The sequence below is a fragment of the Microtus oregoni genome, unplaced genomic scaffold (genome assembly GCF_018167655.1).
Source record: "Microtus oregoni isolate MIOR12 unplaced genomic scaffold, Mior012 000025F_ref0000491, whole genome shotgun sequence".
In the NCBI taxonomy this organism is placed as follows: domain Eukaryota; kingdom Metazoa; phylum Chordata; class Mammalia; order Rodentia; family Cricetidae; genus Microtus; species Microtus oregoni.
This window is the reverse complement of record NW_024543084.1, coordinates 21,336,497-21,354,640: the sequence shown is the minus strand read 5'-3', so window position 1 is coordinate 21,354,640 and position 18,144 is coordinate 21,336,497. Positions and strand designations below refer to the sequence as shown.

Below are 18,144 nucleotides of genomic sequence, written 5' to 3'. Positions count from 1 at the left end.
ATCCATTTTTCAGTATGAACAGTTTATATTTAATATAAAGTGTTATTAGACAAGTCCACTGTTCATTAAAAGCAGAATTTTCTTTTTCAGCTAGAGAAATTCTAAAGATGGTTCTATGCTAGAAAAAGCAGGCCTTCACAGAAGAACACACAAGTAGTCTAAGGGAAGTTCCCCTTTCTCTCAATAGCTACAGAGTTTTGATCCCTAGAATAAGTACCAGTGCATCTCCTTGTGGGACTGGTTTCGTTTGTGGATTGCGTCTCCATTTATAATGTCCCGGTTACTGTTAGTGAGTACACCTCCAAAGTCGTAGGGACCTAAAGAACAAAGAGAAGAAACAGAATTCAACTGGAGGGTGACACAGACTGGTCTGAAGCTCAGATTCAAGAACACCACTGAATCTCCCTTTGATATACGTGCAAGGTAAGTACAAAACATTTAAACCATCTTTAAATTTAACATTTTATTATAATGCAATATTTTCATTTCAGTACATTGCCTACTTCAATACTTTTAAACTCAGGAGGCAAAGACTGGTGGATCTCTGTGAGTTCGAGGCCAGCATGGTCTACAAAGTGAGTTCCAGGACAGCCAGGGCTGTTACACAGAGAAACTCTGTCTTGAAAAGCCAAAATCCAAACCAAGTAAAACCAAAAAAACAAACAAACAACCCAGCAATAACATCAAAGTTAAGAATCAATAGCATTCCATTAATTTGGGTAGTAAAAAGGGACGGAGAAGCTCCTAGGCTTTAGCATTCTGAGGAACTGGTATGACAATGATACACTAAAGTACCTGATCCAGTAAATATAATTGTAAATTAACTACTAAGTGCAAGATTTAAAGAAAAATTAGAATTGAATTTGAAAATTCTGACTAACAAAACTTTATTTGGGCTTGAGAGATGGTTCAGTGGTTAAGAACACTGGCTGCTCTTCCAGAGGATCTGGGTTCAATTCCCAGCACCCACATGGCAGCTCACATCTGCCTGTAGCTTCAGTTCCAAGGTATCTTGCATCTTCACACAGACACACATGCAGACAAAACACCAGAGCACATAAAATAAAAAATATATAAAAAATAAAAATCTTAAAAAACTTTATAAAATATTCAGCCAAATTCCAGTACATAAAAAATCCATTATTTTACTATTATGTAAACCTCTTTAATTCTGGTTTACATGTTAGGCTTTCCCCACTGGTCATAAGAGTTAGCTAACTTTTATCTAAGTTGAACAGTGACTGTGGGAAGTTCAGATAATCTCTGAGAAAGCATCATTCTGTTAGTACCTATATTAATTACAAAAAGTAAAATAAGAGGTTAACAGTCTAATTTAAGACCCAGAATATCTGCTTTAATAACATGTTTTCAAACAAGAGATAAGAAATATAAAGTGACTAACATTTAATAAGAACTAAGGCAGTTACTGATACTCCCTCCCTTGTCCCTGTCCACCAGTGCTCCACTATATCCCATCCCTCACGTCACAGTTGGATTATAGCCCTCTAAAACATCACTGCAATATAAAGACTACAGAGATTTGCTTTGCTTTCTTTCACTGTAACTAACATTTTACTACTTTGTCATGCAAGGAAGATGGTGGGTCATGCATTTTATAAAGGAATGCTGATTCCAACAGACAGATGAGGAGGAAAATGTTGAAAATGTTAAACTATTTTTCTCCAGAGATTTAATTCCTTCATTTACATTTAAGTTGCTCATCTAGTCTGAACAATTCTGAGCTCATATGTTCTGACACTTGAGGTCTTATTATGAAACAGCATCCTAATACTGCATGGACTGAATCCACAACAACGAAACAAAAGGACTGAAAATAAAATCGTAACAAGGACTTGAACTTTCAGTTACAAAAGTACACTGATTTCTACTAAGACTTTTGGCCATAATGTTGCCTCTGACCAAATCCCCAAATATATTAAAACCTTACAATGATTAATGATGTCAAATAAATAAGTTGGTAGATTCCATATTCCTATGCAATGACAAATATCAAACTGCATATGTATAAATCTATCTATAATACTTTTGACAAATTTGATAGCAAAGTATGAATTTGATCAATGTATAATTTCAGGATATTTGTACTTCAGGGAGTAACAGCTGAATTTGGAGAGTTGAGTCCATTCTTTTCAACACTGTCACTAAAGAAGCAGATGAGGTTTTAAATTTGGAAGCTTCTCTAGAAAGCCTGAAGTGGTCTCTGGGCTGTTGGCCATTGTCTTGTAGAAAATAGAGAGAATTCAAGCCCTGCTCACGGTGGGAGCATTCCTTTATTGTACCTTCACCATCAGAACGACCTGTGGGGAAAACGCCAGTGGCTGACAGGTAAATCAGAAGTACACTATTGGCAGGCAGCTCCTGAAATGAAAGAAAACCACAGACGCAAAACCACAGACAGAAAAATAACATAGTTTTATTTAAAGTTCAGGGCAATTTAAAGCTGTGGGGAAAATGATGTCGTTTAACACACTGCTGCTATTTCCAAGAGAATTACCATATTCCCACATATTCCAATTTAAAATCCCATGGTGAAGATCCCCTGCGCTCCCCACTGCATAACCACCCAAAGCTTATGTAATGTGGTGAAGATCCCCTGTGATTCCCACTGCGTAGCCACCCAAAGCTCTAACGTGGTGAAGATCCCCTGCGATCCCCACTGCGCAGCCGCCACCCAAAGCTCTAACATGTTTTCCAAATACAACTCGCCATCTGTTAGAGCATGTTCTCTGAAAACATGAAATGGAGAAAGCTCTCCACTGGTTTGATAAAAAAGGGCAAACTCTCCTCATACCTTCTTCTATATAAATTTTGGGAAGATACCACCCAATTCCCATCATCCCCCCCATTTTTTTTTGAGGCTGTATGGAACCCACAGTGGCCTTAATTTTGTTGCAAACTGATGTTTCCAGGTTGTCCTTGAACTTGCTACTGTGTGGCCCAAGAGGGCTTCCAACTTCTGTCCAAATGCAGGATCACAGGTATTTACCATACCCTTCTCCCTATCAGATAGCAACAGTGTCTCACAGAGCTGCCTGAGCACATACAAGCTTTTCTCAGTTTTGAGTGTTAAGCCCAAAGTTGCTTAGTAATAACAATCTGGAAGGGAGAGAATGGCGATTAACCAATAGTCTCTGACTGACATCAGCAGCAGCTCCCACTCCCAGGCCCAGGGATCAGGACTCCCGCTGGAGCAGCACATGTTCACAGACCACTCACACTTGTAGTCAGCCGCAGCCCACCATGAGCACTCTCCCCGCCACAGAAGAAAGGCCTGGGCCACACGTACCTTAAAAGATGCTGCTAAGAAAGTATACAGCTGGCTAAAGGTCGGCTTGTAGAGCAGATACTTGTGGGGGTTTTCCCGTCTGGTTGGCTTGTCAGCTGACTCCTACAGTGACACACCCAAAATGACACATAAGTGGTATGTGACAGGTGAGTTATCAAATGTTCTCATTTTATTCAGAGTCTGTAATTGTCATATCAACTTTTCTGTGTCTTATTGAGCTCTCTTTGTTTTGTCACAGGAGTTCACTATGTAGCCCTTGCAACAATCCTACGTTTGGCCAGCTAGTATGCCTACAGACGTGAGGCACCCAAGGCTGGCTAGAGAGAATGCTATATTTACATGTGTTAGAGTTACCACTCTGGCAAATGTGGGTGGAAGGTCACCTGTATTCCTGGTTTATTCATCTGGGAAGCTAAATTCATTGGTTCCCTCTCCAAGGCTTGCAGCATACGGAACATGTCAACAGTTAATTCACTGAATTTGACCTGAAAAAAAAAATACCTGGTCATTAATGTAATAAGCATAACTTCTGCTCTTTTTTCTTTTTTAATTTTTTTTTTTCATCCAGGGTTTGTCTGTGTAGCCCTGGCTGTCCTAGAATTTTCTCTGGCTGGTGTTGAAATAAGAGCGGCGGGGCTGCGTTCCCAGCACCCCGGCCGCCTGCTTGGCTAGCTTATGCCCGAAATAACAACACACAAACTGTATTCATTTAATCACTGCTTGGCCCATTTCTATCTAGCCTCTTCTAGGCTAATTCTCACATATTAATTTAGCCCATTTCTAATCATCTGTGTAGCGCCCCTAGGTGCGCTTACCGGGAAGATTCTAGCCTATGTCCATCCTGGGTCGGAGCTTCATCGCGTGCATCTGCCTGGGAGCTGGGAGCATGGCGTCTGTCTGAGGCATCTGCTCCCGAGAGGAGAGCTGTGGAGTCTGAGCTCACTTCCTCTTCCTCCCAGCGTTCTGTTCTATTTACTCCTCCCACCTATCTTCTAACCAATGAGGGCCAAGCAGTTTCTTTTTATTTAACCAATGACCTTCCTCCATCATTTCCCCTTTTTCGGTTTAAACAAAAAAGAAAAAAGGCTTTAACTTTAACATAGCAAAATTACATATAACGAAACAGTTATCAAGTAAAAGTTACAATAATCTTTATCATAACTAAGGAAAACTATAACTATAACTAACTATTCTTAACTCCATCAAAGACTCCAGAAAGATACAATACTACCTAAGCAAACAAGAAATAAGCAACTTTTAAAACTGTAGAAATGACAGAGACATCTCGCTGCCTGGACAGTCACCCAAAGTTCCTCTGTACCGTTGGGGCATCCATCTTCAGCCTTCAGGCCCATGGTATCCAGAGACATTTCCATGAAGCAGAACATTTCAAAGTCAGTTCAGTCACTATCTGTTGTGTCCTGCAGAATGTCTCGCAGACTCTTTCATGAATCAGGAACCCCGAAAGATCATCTCACACACAAACTGTATTCATTTAATCACTGCTTGGCCCATTTCTATCTAGCCTCTTCTAGGATAATTCTCACATATTAATTTAGCCCATTTCTAATCATCTGTGTAGCGCCCCTAGGTGCGCTTACTGGGAAGATTCTAGCCTATGTCCATCCTGGGTCGGAGCTTCATCGTGTGCGTCTGCCCAGGAGCCGGGAGCATGGCGTCTGTCTGAGGCGTCTGCTCCTGAGAGGAGAGCTGTGGAGTCTGAGCTCACTTCCTCTTCCTCCCAGCGTTCTGTTCTGTTTACTCCTCCCACCTATCTTCTAACCAATGAGGGCCAAGCAGTTTCTTTTCTTTTTTTTTTAAAGATTTATTTATTTATTATGTATACAACATTCCTTCCATGTATGCTTGCATGCCAGAAGAGGGCACCAGATCTCATTACAGATGGCTGTGAGCCACCATGTGGTTGCTGGGAATTGAACTCAGGACCTCTGGAAGAGCAGTCAGTGCTCTTAACCACTGAGCCATCTCTCCAGCCCCAAGCAGTTTCTTTTTATTTAACCAATGACCTTCCTCCATCAGGCTGGTCTGTAATTTACACAGATTTGCTTGCCTCTGTCTCTTTGAGTGCTGGGATTAAAGGTGTGCATCATCACCTTCAGGCTGAAATTCTGGTGTTTAATCACATTTTACTCCTGATTTTCAAGTAAACTTGATAACAGCTGATTTTTTAAATATATATGTTCATTTTAAAAATAGAAGTTATATCTTTCCCCCTGGATTTGTTTCAGCATCATTAACTGGTCTTAATAATAAAAAGACCTGCCTTGTTCCTTCTTGAAGTCATGGTCTCTTTTTTTAGTTGTTATTGGTCAATGTGTTTGTGTGCATCTAAATATATAAATACAACCTGCTCAGTCCATTTAGTGCTACTTATAAGTATGTGATTGATAGCTGACCAGTTGGTACTGGAAAAGCAGTTAGGGAGTACATCCCTGAAGAGGGCTATTCTCCGCACCACGGTCCCAAACTGTTCACTACCCATCACTACATGAGAACAAAACAAGTTCTAGATCAGCGCAAGGAGACAACATCCTGGATTTCTGTCCTTTCACTGTCACAGATGAGGAACTGAGGGCACACTTTCAGGACAGAACCAATGGTAGCAGTTTCACTCAATCTTTTCTCCTGAGTGACCCAGAATGGCCTCGACACCTACTTCAGTCTTCCAAGGGCTGTGATTATAGGCATGTGCCACCTTACTTGACTTTTCTGTATTCTGAAGAATAAACTCTACACATAGCAGAATTACAATTTCTTATTTTCCTATTTTTGAGGCGATTTGCTAGTTTGGTTATTCTTTTGTTTTAAAAACAGGATCTTACTTGGCATGGTGGCACACTCCTTTAATCTCAGCATTTGTGAGACAAAGTTCAAGGCCAGCCTGGTCTACATAGGGAGTTCCAGGACAGCCAGGCTACACAGTGAAAGGCTGTCTCAAAAATATCAAAAAAGAAAAAAAAATGAAATTAAAAAATAAAAAGACAGTCTTGCTACACTGCCCAAGTTGCCGTAACTTACAGCAATACTTGTGCCTTTAAAATCCCAATGGCTTGGATTATAAATGTGTGCCACGGGGCTGGAGAGATGGTTCAGAGGTTAAGAGCACTGACTGTTCTTCCAGAGGTCTTGAGTTCAATTTCCAGCAACCACATGGTGACTCACACCCATCTGTAATGAGGTCTGGTGCTCTCGGCCACCACAGAGCCACCACTATTAAAATCTATTGTCATGTTAGCAGAGCACACATATTCTACACTTCAAGCCTATTGGCCCTTATTTAACCCTGAATGCCAGATGCCAGTGCTGACTTAACCCCTTCAGTTCCTCAGCTCCTCACTCACTGGCCCTAACCAGTTTTGTTTTGTGATTTTTATTTTATTTTATTTTATTTTTTTTTGAGAAAGTGTCTCATGTAGCTGGCTGCAGACAAAGAAGACTTCCTGTTCCTCCTTTTACAGTGCTGGTGTCACAACTGTATGCCACCGACCCGGGCTGAAAGTCCGGGCTTTCTGAGCACACAGGTACTCCTCCTCACCTCCAGTCCTCACACTTTCTGAGCACACAGGCACTCCTCCTCACCTCCAGTCCTCACACTGAGCACACAGGCACTCCTCCTCACCTCCAGTCCTCACACTTTCTGAGCACACAGGCACTCCTCCTCACCTTCAGTCCTCACACTTTCTGAGCACACAGGCACTCCTCCTCACCTTCAGTCCTCACACTTTCTGAGCACACAGGCACTCCTCCTCACCTCCAGTCCTCACACTTTCTGAGCACACAGGCACTCCTCCTCACCTCCAGTCCTCACACTAGCACTTTAAGTAGTCTCTACATTTACAAACGGATTTTTCCCCCTAGGCTGAATTGTGGAAGCAGGGTCACCTGAGAAACAGCTTTTACCACATATACAGCTGTACAATGATGCAAAAAAATAAAAGCCACCCTTGTCTCCTTCCGTATGCAATGATGGATCAATGCTATAGGCTGATCCTTTAAAGTATCTGTGGGAACCAGCCTTGCAGATCTATTATTACCTCTGTTCCGGTAGCACAAGAAAACAGTACCATTCAGTAAGATTTCTGTGAGTTTCCTAACTTCTCTGACAATTCCACTGTGTCTTTAACCTATTCTGCACAACTACATCCAAGAGGAACGTCTTCAGGGGAGGTGGGAGAACAGCAGCAAAGTCTTTTGCTAAATATACATTATCCATATGTACATATGCAAGTGTCATAATGAAACCCATTACTTTGTCTGACAACTAAAACTTAAAATATAATAAGTAATAAGACAGCTATGAAGAACTACACTTACTTTCTCAAAATGCAGCCCTCATCATTACTCTCCTTGCCCTGCCCTTTGCTAGTTTCCTGTGCATTTGGGAAAAGACAACCTTCCTGGCTTTTTCCTGTACTTCTTGTTCTCCCCTCTTCCCTCCCCGCAGTGCAGCCTTCTGCCAGTGTCTGTTCCTCCCAGGCTGACAGGCTCAGACAATAGCACAGCTGTTACTGCTGTTTCACATGCTTACACTGCAAAACTTCTTACTCTCTAGGTCTTAACCAAAATGCTTTCTCTTAGACTAGCTCAAATCCCCTGATGCCAGACATCAGAATAGTATACCTCTCCTTTGCCACATCTGCTGAAAGGATATTATCTAAGTAGTTATTTTGTTAATAATTGTTTTCACAGGTAAAAAGGAAGACCCATCAGTGAAGACATTTTGCCTTTTTTGCTACATACACACCCTGGACATGTGACTGACACTTTATAAATACTGATTGGGCTGGGGATATAGCTCAGTTGGAAATTAATAAATAAGCAACTTTCTGTGTCCTTAAAAATTCTTTCTCAACAATGTCAGCATCAGTATTATATATATAAACATGGCATAATTGATTTAATCATTCCTCACAGATGTTAGGGATTTTATAAGGGAAGAATCCAATGATGAGAATAACAAATTTTTTTCAAAGTGAGTTTTAAGCATAATTTCACTTCACAGTTCTTTACCTGATTATTACAATTACCAATAATGAGTGCATCAGCCAGAGACAACTGCCCCACAATCATGCCTTGCTCCAGCAATGGGGCTCCTGTTTCAGTGAGGCGATTAGATGTGATAACAATGGTGTTATCATCATTCAACACCATCACAGGGTCTGCCTGAGGAAAAAAAAAAGCATGTAATGACAACACAGAATATCATTGCTATCTGTTCTTCTCAAAGTAACATACACACCATAAACATACAACACAGCCATTTGCCTACCCGTGACTGTGACAACCTTTCTCTCAGGAAATTACCCAGTAATCTGAATGTGGTGGCTCACGCCGTTAATACCAACACTTAGGAGGGAGAGTAATCTGAATGTGGTGGCTCATGCCGTTAATACCAACACTTAGGAGGGAGAGGCAAGTGGACTCAATTTGAGGCCAATCTGGTCTACAAAGCAAGTTTCAGGATAGTAAGGGCTGTTATGCGGAGAAACCCTATCTCAAAAAACAACAAAACAAATAAATAAAACAAAACAAAAGACAAACAAACAGAAAATCTGGGCAGTGGTGGTACACGCCTTTACTCCCAGCACTGGGGGTGAGGGTGTGGGGGGTGCAGAGGCAGGTGGATCTCTGTGACTTTGAGGCCAGCCTGGTCTACAGAGCGAGCTCTAGGACAGGCTCCAAAGCTACACACAAAAACCCTGTCTGGAAAAAAAAGGAAATTACCTCAATAAAGGCTGCCACCTCTTGAAGCACGAGGTTCCACTCGACTTGATCTTCAGTATTGAAGCGATGAGTATAATCTTCAATTTCATCAGATAACTCCTGGTTTTAGGAATACCAAAGAAAAGGGGTTATTAAAAATCTCTATAAAAAGGCTAGTGACCTTTTTATGTCCCTGCCACTCAGCCTGACAACTTGAGTTCAATACACGGAACCCATGCAATAAAATGAGAGAAACAACTCCTACATGTTATCTTCTGACCTCATGCCTACATGCCTATTTTGCTTGTGCATGCACGCACGCGCATACACACACACACACACACACACACACACACACACACACAATAAATAAATGTAAAAAAATTTTAATCTTAACAGCTCCACTCTAGGTCTACTTGGGGAGAGAGGCAGATCTGAAGAGGAGAGGGCAGTGAGAAACAGGTTGAAGTAGATGCCCTGCTTGCCACTCGGGACCACGGCGATGTCTGAGCCTGGCTGTGGCCAAGGGCCATAATTTGCTCTCTAATCCTGATGCAGCTGTGGGGGTCTGTCTTGATGTCTGTGGCTCCTGTTACTACTGAGGGCCCTGTGGAAGCCAGAGTCTAAACCACTACCTACGACCAAGTTTTTGTTCAAGAGATGTGCCCCCATCATGGAGGGCATGCTAATCCAGGACCGGTTTGCCATCAAGCTGTCTATGTAAGCACTCAAGACTAAGGCAGGAGGACTGTCAATTTAACAGACAGCCTGGGTTACATAATGAGTTCTAGGGCAGCAAGGGCTGGGATCACGAAAGAAAGAAAAAGAGACAGGGGGGAGGGGGAAGGGTACCTCCCAAGTGCTGGGATTAAAAGCAAGCAGTACCACACCTGGCTATTATTTTAAAATACATTTATAGTCTCGGCACAAAAGAGACTGATTCACAGGGATTACACATTGCTCAAACTAGATACAAGGGCGGAGGGCCTTGGTCCTACCTCAAGTGCTCAGACAGACTTCTTTGACTTCCTAGGGGAAGCTTCACCTTCTCTGAGCAGTGGATGGGGGGTGGGGCGGTGAGAAGGTGAGGGGGGAGTGGAAGGATGGGAGAGGGAACTGGGATTGGTATGTAAAATAAATTTTTTTTTCTCTCGACAGGGTTTCTCTGTAGTTTTGGAGCTTGTTCTGGAACTAGCTCTTGTAGACCAGGCTGGCCTCGAACTCACAGAGATCCACCTGCCTCTGCCTCCCAAGTGCTGGGATTAAAGGTGTGCGCCACCACCATCCAGCTATAAATTTGTTTTAAAAATAAAAAAAGTAGGCCGGGTGGTGGTGGCGCACGCCTTTAATCCCAGCACTTGGGAGGCAGAGGCAGGCGGATCTCTGTAAATTCGAGACCAGCCTGGTCTACAAGAGCTAGTTCCAGGACAGGCTCCAAAACCACAGAGAAACCCTGTCTCGAACCCCCCCCCCAAAAAAAAAATAAATAAAAATAAAAAAAGTATATTTACCTTTACTAGGTCTTTCACAACATCCATTTTGTTAAGAAGAAGACAAACTACTATAAATCTTGCATAGTATCGGAGTTTCTTAACAACCAACTCAGGCCTACGGTGGATAAAAGAGAAATCAATCATTATATTAAAATGGAAAACATGCTGTTTGACTTCTGGATAGCTTTTAAAACTTTATCATTTGTAGAACAGAGACAAAAATTCCACATAAAAGCACACAGCCTTAGCTTGGCAAGTGCTTGTACTTTCACAACCCAGCAGGTGGAGGCAGGAAGATCAGGAGTTCAATGTCAAGTACTGAGTTCAAAGGCAGCCTGGGGTACACGCGACTAGTCTCAAAATCAAAACCAGGGAGCCTTTTAAGTACATTGAGTCATCCTTCTACATTCGTTCATTCTACAAGCATCTACGGAGAATTTAAGTGCACAAGAAACAATACCATGACGGGGCTGGAGAGACGACTCAGCAGGTGAGAGACATTGCTACTCTTGCAGAGGACCTGTGTTCAATCTCCAGCACCCACATGCTCACAATAATCTGTAACTTCAGTTCCAGGGGTTCCACTGTCTTCTGACCTCCTTGGGCATGAGGCACAAATGAAATGCACATACACATGCAGGCAAACACCAGGCTGCCTCGGACTCAGAGATCCGCCTGCCTCTGCCTCCTGAGTGCTGGGATTAAAGGCGTGTACTACCATGTTCAGCATAAAAGAAACTAAAAAGAAATCTTAGTAAATAAAAGAAAAAGAAAAAGAAAATGAAAAGAAAAGCAGTGGTGGAGTGCAGTACTTGGGAGGCAGAGGCAGAGGTAGGTGGATCTCTGTGAGTTGGAGGTCAGCCTATTCTACAGAGAGAGAGTTCCAGGACAGCCATAGCTGTTACATAGAGAAATCCTGTCTCAAAAAACAAAAATAAAATGAAATTAAAAAAAAAAGGAAAACCATCAAACCTATGTTATCACTTCTACTACTAAGAAAAGCCAATTTTCCACTATACACTGGTTGTGAGTCCTGTCTCTGGGGGTGCAGGGAACACACCATCTTTTGTGCCTGTCTCTGGGGGTGCAGGGAACACATCATCTTTTGTGCCTGTCTCTGGGGGTGCAGGGAACACACTATCTTTTGTTTCTGTCTCTGGGGGTGCAGGGAACACATCATCTTTTGTGCCTGTCTCTGGGGGTGCAGGGAACACACCATCTTTTGTGCCTGTCTCTGGGGGTGCTGGGAATACACCATCTTTTGTGTTTGTCTCTGGGGGTGCAGGGAACACACCATCTTTTGTGCCTGTCTCTGGGAATGCAGGAAACACACCATCTTTTGTGTCTGTCTCTGGGAATGCAGGGAACACACCATCTTTTGTGCCTGTCTCTGGGAATGCAGGGAACACACCATCTTTTGTGCCTGTCTCTGGGAATGCAGGGAACACACCATCTTTTGTGCCTGTCTCTGGGAATGCAGGGAACACACTATCTTTTGTTTCTGTCTATGGGGGTGCAGGGAACACACCATCTTTTGTGCCTGTCTCTGGGAATGCAGGGAACACACCATCTTTTGTGCCTGTCTCTGGGAATGTAGGGAACACACTATCTTTTGTGCCTGAAAATTCTTCAGCAATCCTTGAAATGCAATGAAACCCTGCAGCTGATCATTTCTCTAGCTGCAGCTCCTCTGATGGCTGCCAGTCAGCCTTGCCCAGTGTCTATCTACAGCCTCAGCAGAAGAACATCTTCAGATAGGACCTCACACACACTTTGCCTTTCCCTTCCCCATGCACTTGTCAAGGGGAAGTATATGGCAAGTCAACAGACTTCTACTGGGAATCCATGAATCCTACAAGATTCCATAAAGCAAACGGTGGTGCTCAATCGGGCAAGGTGGTCAAAACAGTATTGAGATTCTGTCTTTCGGGAATTTTTTTTGACAGTCTCACTATGTACCATATGGACCTCCACCTGCATCTGCCTCCCAAGTGCTGGGGCTAATGATATTTGCTACCACACATCAGAGTAGTGGGCTTAAAAAAGAAAATTCAAAGAAAACTAGCAGCCTTTTTCTCTGGTCGTATGTAATAGTTGTTAATAGGCTTTTGAAGATACATCTATATATAACTAAAAACTACATGGACTAGAAATAACAAAGACATTAGTGAAGCCTAGTTTTAGAGCCCTTTCTTCCCTATGAAGCCTGTGCAACCTATGTACATCATGAAAACCCCTCACTGACGAGACGGCTCAGTGGATAGAGACACTTGCCTGAAGACCTGAGCTGGATTCTCAGAACCTGTGTGCTGAAGTAGAGAATGACTCTTTCTCAAAGTCATTCTCTCACCTTCGCATGTGCATGCACATGGATACACTCGGGCTAAAATGCTGAATGTCTTGTCATCTTTCTGAAAGCACAGATGATACATACCTGTCCTCTTTATTAACTTGAGAGTAGTATGATCTCTGTCTGATTGCAGAGTAGAAGGAGAAAGCCTCATTCAGATAGCTGGTCTCAGATGTTCGCAAACTATAAGAAAAAAATTTAAATATGATCACACTGGGTGTATTCCTCATGAGAAACACTTGTTCCAGTTGTCCAACTCTACACAGGGGGATGCTAATGACTATGCTAACTCAGAGTCAGCAAAGTATTACTAGTGTTGTCTTTCAATTTTCTAGGAACAATAGCAACAACAAAATATTTCCTCGCTGCTCCTAAGCTTTTTGGAAGTCAATTAAAGCACATGTCATTCCCATTCTACAAAATGTCAGCATTCTACTTGAGTATATCTGATCCCAGGTCTAGACCTTCTATAACCTCTCCCTAATCAGTTGGTACTGAAATCTTCACCCATTTCTTTAGCTTTTTCCTCCTTATTAACTCATACTACTCTTTGAGGGGTGCTAATGAGCTATGTAGTCTGTTTAGTATGTCTAATTTAATAAGAAACCTTCAGGGCTGGAGAGATGGCTCAGTAGTTAAGAGTGCTGCCTGTTTTTCTAAAGGTCCTGAGTCCAATTCCCAGCAACCACATGGTGGCTCACAACCATCTGTAGTGAAATCTGGTGCTCTCTTCCGGCCTGTAGGCATACATGCAGGCAGAATACTATATACACAATAAATAAATCTTAGAAAAAAGAAACTTTGAAAAATAATTTACTTTAAAAATTTATTTACTGCTTTGACAATTTTACATGCATATGTGCATGCACACACACACAATGCATTCTTGTTATGGAATATTAATTTAAGATGCACTACATTTGTTTATCTGTGGAATATTTGTTTAATGATGTAAAGATGTGTTACATTCTTTTATGCTGAATTTGTTTAACTCTGTGAAGCTGTGTACTGTGCCTGTCTAAAACACCTGATTGGTCTAATAAAGAGCTGAACGCCCCATAGCAAGGCAGGGAAAAGGTAGGTGGGGCTGGCAGGCAGAGAGAAAAAAATAGGAGTGGAAATCTGGGGAGAGGAAGATCAAGGAGTGAGAAAAGAAGGGGCCAGCCACCTAGCCAGACACAGAATAAGAAGGAAAGAAAAGATACACAGAAATAAAGGAAGTTAAAAGCCCAGAGGCGAAAGGTAGATGGCATAATTTAAGTTAGGAAAAGCTGGCAAGAAACAAGCCAAGCTAAGGCCGGACATTTATAAGTAAGAATAAGCGTCTATGTGTATTTATTTTGGAACTGTGTGGCAGGCTCCCAAAGAGTAAAGAGTAAAACGAACAACAATTCTGGTTACTCTCTCCTCTTTCTCACCTTCCCACTCCTGTCAAGTCTTTTTTCCTGTCCTTTTCCCAGATTCATGACATGGTTTTGTTGTATGACCCATTTAGTTTAATCAGGGCATTAGATTGGGACTATCTATGGAATGTGGTGAGGGTACAGGAAGTACATAACCACAGCACTGATAAATTATCTACCAGTAGGAAATGGCACAGTAGTGAGTAAGGCCCCCTGATTTTCCTCCATCAAGGTCTGGCTGTCAACGGGCCCTTTGCAGTGCAGATCTACTGTAGACATCTGTAGGTGTTAGAGGCAGGCGGATCTCTGAGTTCGAGGCCAGCCTGGTCTACAAGAGCTAGTTCCAGAACAGGAACCAAAAAGCTACGGAGAAACCCTGCCTCAAAAAATCTAAAAAACAAACAAACAAAAGACATCTGTAGGTGTTATGGGTTCATGATTATAATGGCTGTGTCTTGTTCAGAAGATGGCAGTGTCCCAGTCCTTCTCCCTATCTGCAGGCTGGTACTATCTTTATGTTGGAGGGATGGCATATGTCTTCTCCAGGGGTGAGCATTCTAATAATAACTTACTCCCAGCACCATAACAAAAGATTTTAAAGATCTTGTTCTAACAAAGAGGGATTTTAGTGGTGTGTACTCTGAGTGCCATGCCAAAGCTGGGAAGATGAGGACTTTTCTTATCTTATTTGTTCTGTTTTGTTGACAGGTCTCTCTGTGTATCCCTGGCTGTCCTGAAATTCACTCTGCAGACCAGGCTGGGCCTTGAGCTCACAGAGATTTGCCTACCTGAGGCCCAAGTCTTTGGTTATTAATGTTACTTTGTGCTGAGAGTCACATTTGTAAAAGGAGATTTCTTCTTTCCTTCACTCAAAGGTGAGACTACACAGATGTCACTATTCTAAGGAGGCAAACAACTGTCTATTTTTGTCACATGACCTTTCAAGCATAGCCAACTAGGATGAGTGTTTAAAGGAGGCCGTGAATATACATACTGCGTCTCTACACACCATCAAGACTTAAAGAGCCCCAAGAACAATAAATATATTTAGTAGTCATCATTTATTTAAGAAAAAGATTAAATTCCTCAGGTCTGATCGAAGGAGTTACTGAAGAGACCACCTGACATCAATAACACTGCTTGAATTATGCAAGGCCATTTCATGGTGCCATCCTGATCCATCTGGCCTGAACAAAATTCTGTCTATAACTCACTGTCCTCTCTTTTACGTGCTGTTTTAACCAAAGAAACACTTTCTTCTTTCCATGTATAATTCACTTACTAATAATGGTAATACAGCTGTCCAATCTTGGAAGCAATTTCTCCTATTTGCCACCGCTTCAAGCCATACCGATTATCCAAGACTTGTCTGTTTACACAGAAGACAAAAAATAGATATAACAAAACATAAATTTCAAAAATAACCAGTTCTGTAAATTCAATGATAAAATATCATCCAATTAGCACAACTTATGAATAAGATTTCAACATAACCATTTAACTCCATTAAAAATGATTCTTTATTAATTGACTGATTTGTGTTATATCTTTGTGTGTATTTGTATATATAATCTGTACATACATGTGCATGAATACGTGATTGTGTGAACTCAGGTGTGGCGGTTAGATGATAGCCCTCATTGTCAGCCCTCGCCCCTCACCTTCGTGGTCACTACTGCGCACGGAGGCTAGTCAGGGATTCTTCGCTCTTTACTTCCCATTTCACTCCATTGATTGCTGGGATTCAAACTTGTAGACAAACACTTTCTCTCCAGCCTCTGTTCTTTTAGGGACAGGATTTCATGTAGCTAAGACTGGCCTATCTGTGTAGTTGAGGATAACCATGAATTCTTGATCCTATTTCCACCTCCTAAGAACTAGAATTATAGGTGTATACCAACATACTTAGCTTACAAAATAGTTATTAAATGTCTGCTGAAGCCAGGCACACACTGTGGCACACACCTTTAATCCCAGCACTCAGGAGGCAGAGGCAGACGGATCTCTGTGAGTTTGAGGCCAGCCTGGTCTACAGGGCAAGTTCCAGGGCAGCCAGGGCTACACAGAGAAATCCTGTTACAGAAAAAAATATCTACTGAAAGCCTGTTGCAATGGTTCACATTTGTAATCCCACAACTCAGGAGGCACAGGTCAGTTCTGAGGTGGCAGAGGCAGGAGGATTGATATGAGTTTTCAGGAGTTTCTAGGTCAGCCGGGATAATGAAGTGAGATCCAATACCAGAAAAAGAAAAAAACAAAACAAAAAGAAAACAGAGAATATGTAGTCTAAGTTCTCAATAGTTCTATTGGGCCTGGAAAACCATACCTTTAATATTAGCACTTGGGAGACAGAGGCAGATGGATCTTGGTGAGCTTGAGATCAGCCTGGTCTGCAGAGTTCCAGGCCAGCCAAGGCGACATAGTGAGACCTGTCTCACAAAAGAAAAGATGCAACCTTCCTCCCCAAACAGTGTGGACTGCTAACCACATTTCAGAATGTGGTTTGGAAGACAACAGGTCGTCTTTCCAGGTGCAAGTAGTAGATTCTTTTTCCATACAACACCGTCATTTAAAATTAGAACAAACTAAAAATCTTAAAACAGAAGAAAAAAAAACTGTTTTCATTTGGATCATGAGATATATTACTTTACACTTGATCTTAACCAAAAGGTCAAGAAGCACTGAAATATGTTATTTTAAAAGCTCCAAGACTGAGCCAGGAAGATCTGCAGAACCCACATGGTGGAAATCAAGATCTGACTCCAGCAAGTAACACACACACACACACACACACACACACACACACACACACACACACACACACTAAACCAAAATAAAGAACAAAATAAGATTTGTTCATGGTCAGAACTATAGTGAATATACAATTATACAATGCACCTTTACACCCTTTAGCTATGAAACTCTTTACCGATGCTGCTGCTGAAATTTCCAGAGTTTGGTGTAAACATCAAAAGTTCTTCCAAAGTAGGATTGCCACTGCTTCTGTCCATATTGAGGCAAATCTCTGTAAAAATAAAGTGGATGTTCACATTAAATTTTTGGAAATTATGCCTTGTTATGGTAAAAGCTGTATCAATTAAGGTATTTACCTTAGATTTTCTGTTAAACCAAATTCCAATTTTTGAAGCAAAAATAATTCTATGTACCAGAACACGTTTTCCTGGTCTTGCACTAAATGATAGTTTGCCTTAGTGTCCTCGGCACACAACTCTCCCATGAGGACACAATCATATCTTCACTAATAAGTGATAGATATACTTACTCGGATACTAGTAATCCAACGTTTATCTTTAGCTAAGACGGACCAATCTGAAAACACTGCTTAGGAAATACATAACTAGAAGTGGGTGTGTAGTTGGTGCTATTCTATCTCCTTAGAAGAGAAATACATGTCCCTAAGCTCACTGAGCTATGATATCTGCCTTAGAGAAACAAATACTCCCTACTGTATGAATATTAAGCCTAACAATATTATCTTGTTTGGGGCAAAGAATGTAATTGTAAGTTATTCCATTTTTACTTTACCATCTGTTCTGAAACTGACTACTCTATAGCCTGCAACACAGAGAAGAAATATTTAATGGATTCAGAGAGCTGCAGACAACTCACAGGTAACCGAGGAGTTAGAAATAAATCCCCATTGTAGTAAGGCATAAAAATTTGGGAACATTTGTTATAGCAGCAGTAACTCGTAAACAATGGCTGGAAATGAGGTCACTGGTAGGATGGCAGAATTCTGCCTACTGTGATCTGGAACGCAGGCAATGGGACAAATGAACTCAGGGTCTACACAAAGAAGGCAGAAAGAGAATGTTACTAGCTAGTCCTGATTGTATCAGTTAGTTG

General features: G+C 41.7%; 1 protein-coding gene across 4 annotated transcripts in view; it reads right to left on the bottom strand.

Annotated features, from left to right (window-relative positions):
* Nucleotides 1–18,144, bottom strand: part of Scai (suppressor of cancer cell invasion) — a 151,688-nt gene that overhangs the window by 30,104 nt on the left and 103,440 nt on the right. For all 4 annotated transcript variants that reach the window (XM_041674329.1, XM_041674330.1, XM_041674331.1 and 1 more), the window contains exons 4-13: nucleotides 17,207–17,302; nucleotides 15,560–15,646; nucleotides 12,959–13,057; nucleotides 10,543–10,639; nucleotides 9,053–9,151; nucleotides 8,339–8,491; nucleotides 3,691–3,792; nucleotides 3,308–3,409; nucleotides 2,301–2,379; nucleotides 218–317 (exon numbers count right to left, since the gene is read on the bottom strand). In XM_041674329.1, the coding sequence (XP_041530263.1) occupies nucleotides 218–317; nucleotides 2,301–2,379; nucleotides 3,308–3,409; nucleotides 3,691–3,792; nucleotides 8,339–8,491; nucleotides 9,053–9,151; nucleotides 10,543–10,639; nucleotides 12,959–13,057; nucleotides 15,560–15,646; nucleotides 17,207–17,302 (1,014 nt within the window). The remainder of the gene's footprint in view (nucleotides 1–217; nucleotides 318–2,300; nucleotides 2,380–3,307; nucleotides 3,410–3,690; nucleotides 3,793–8,338; nucleotides 8,492–9,052; nucleotides 9,152–10,542; nucleotides 10,640–12,958; nucleotides 13,058–15,559; nucleotides 15,647–17,206; nucleotides 17,303–18,144) is intronic.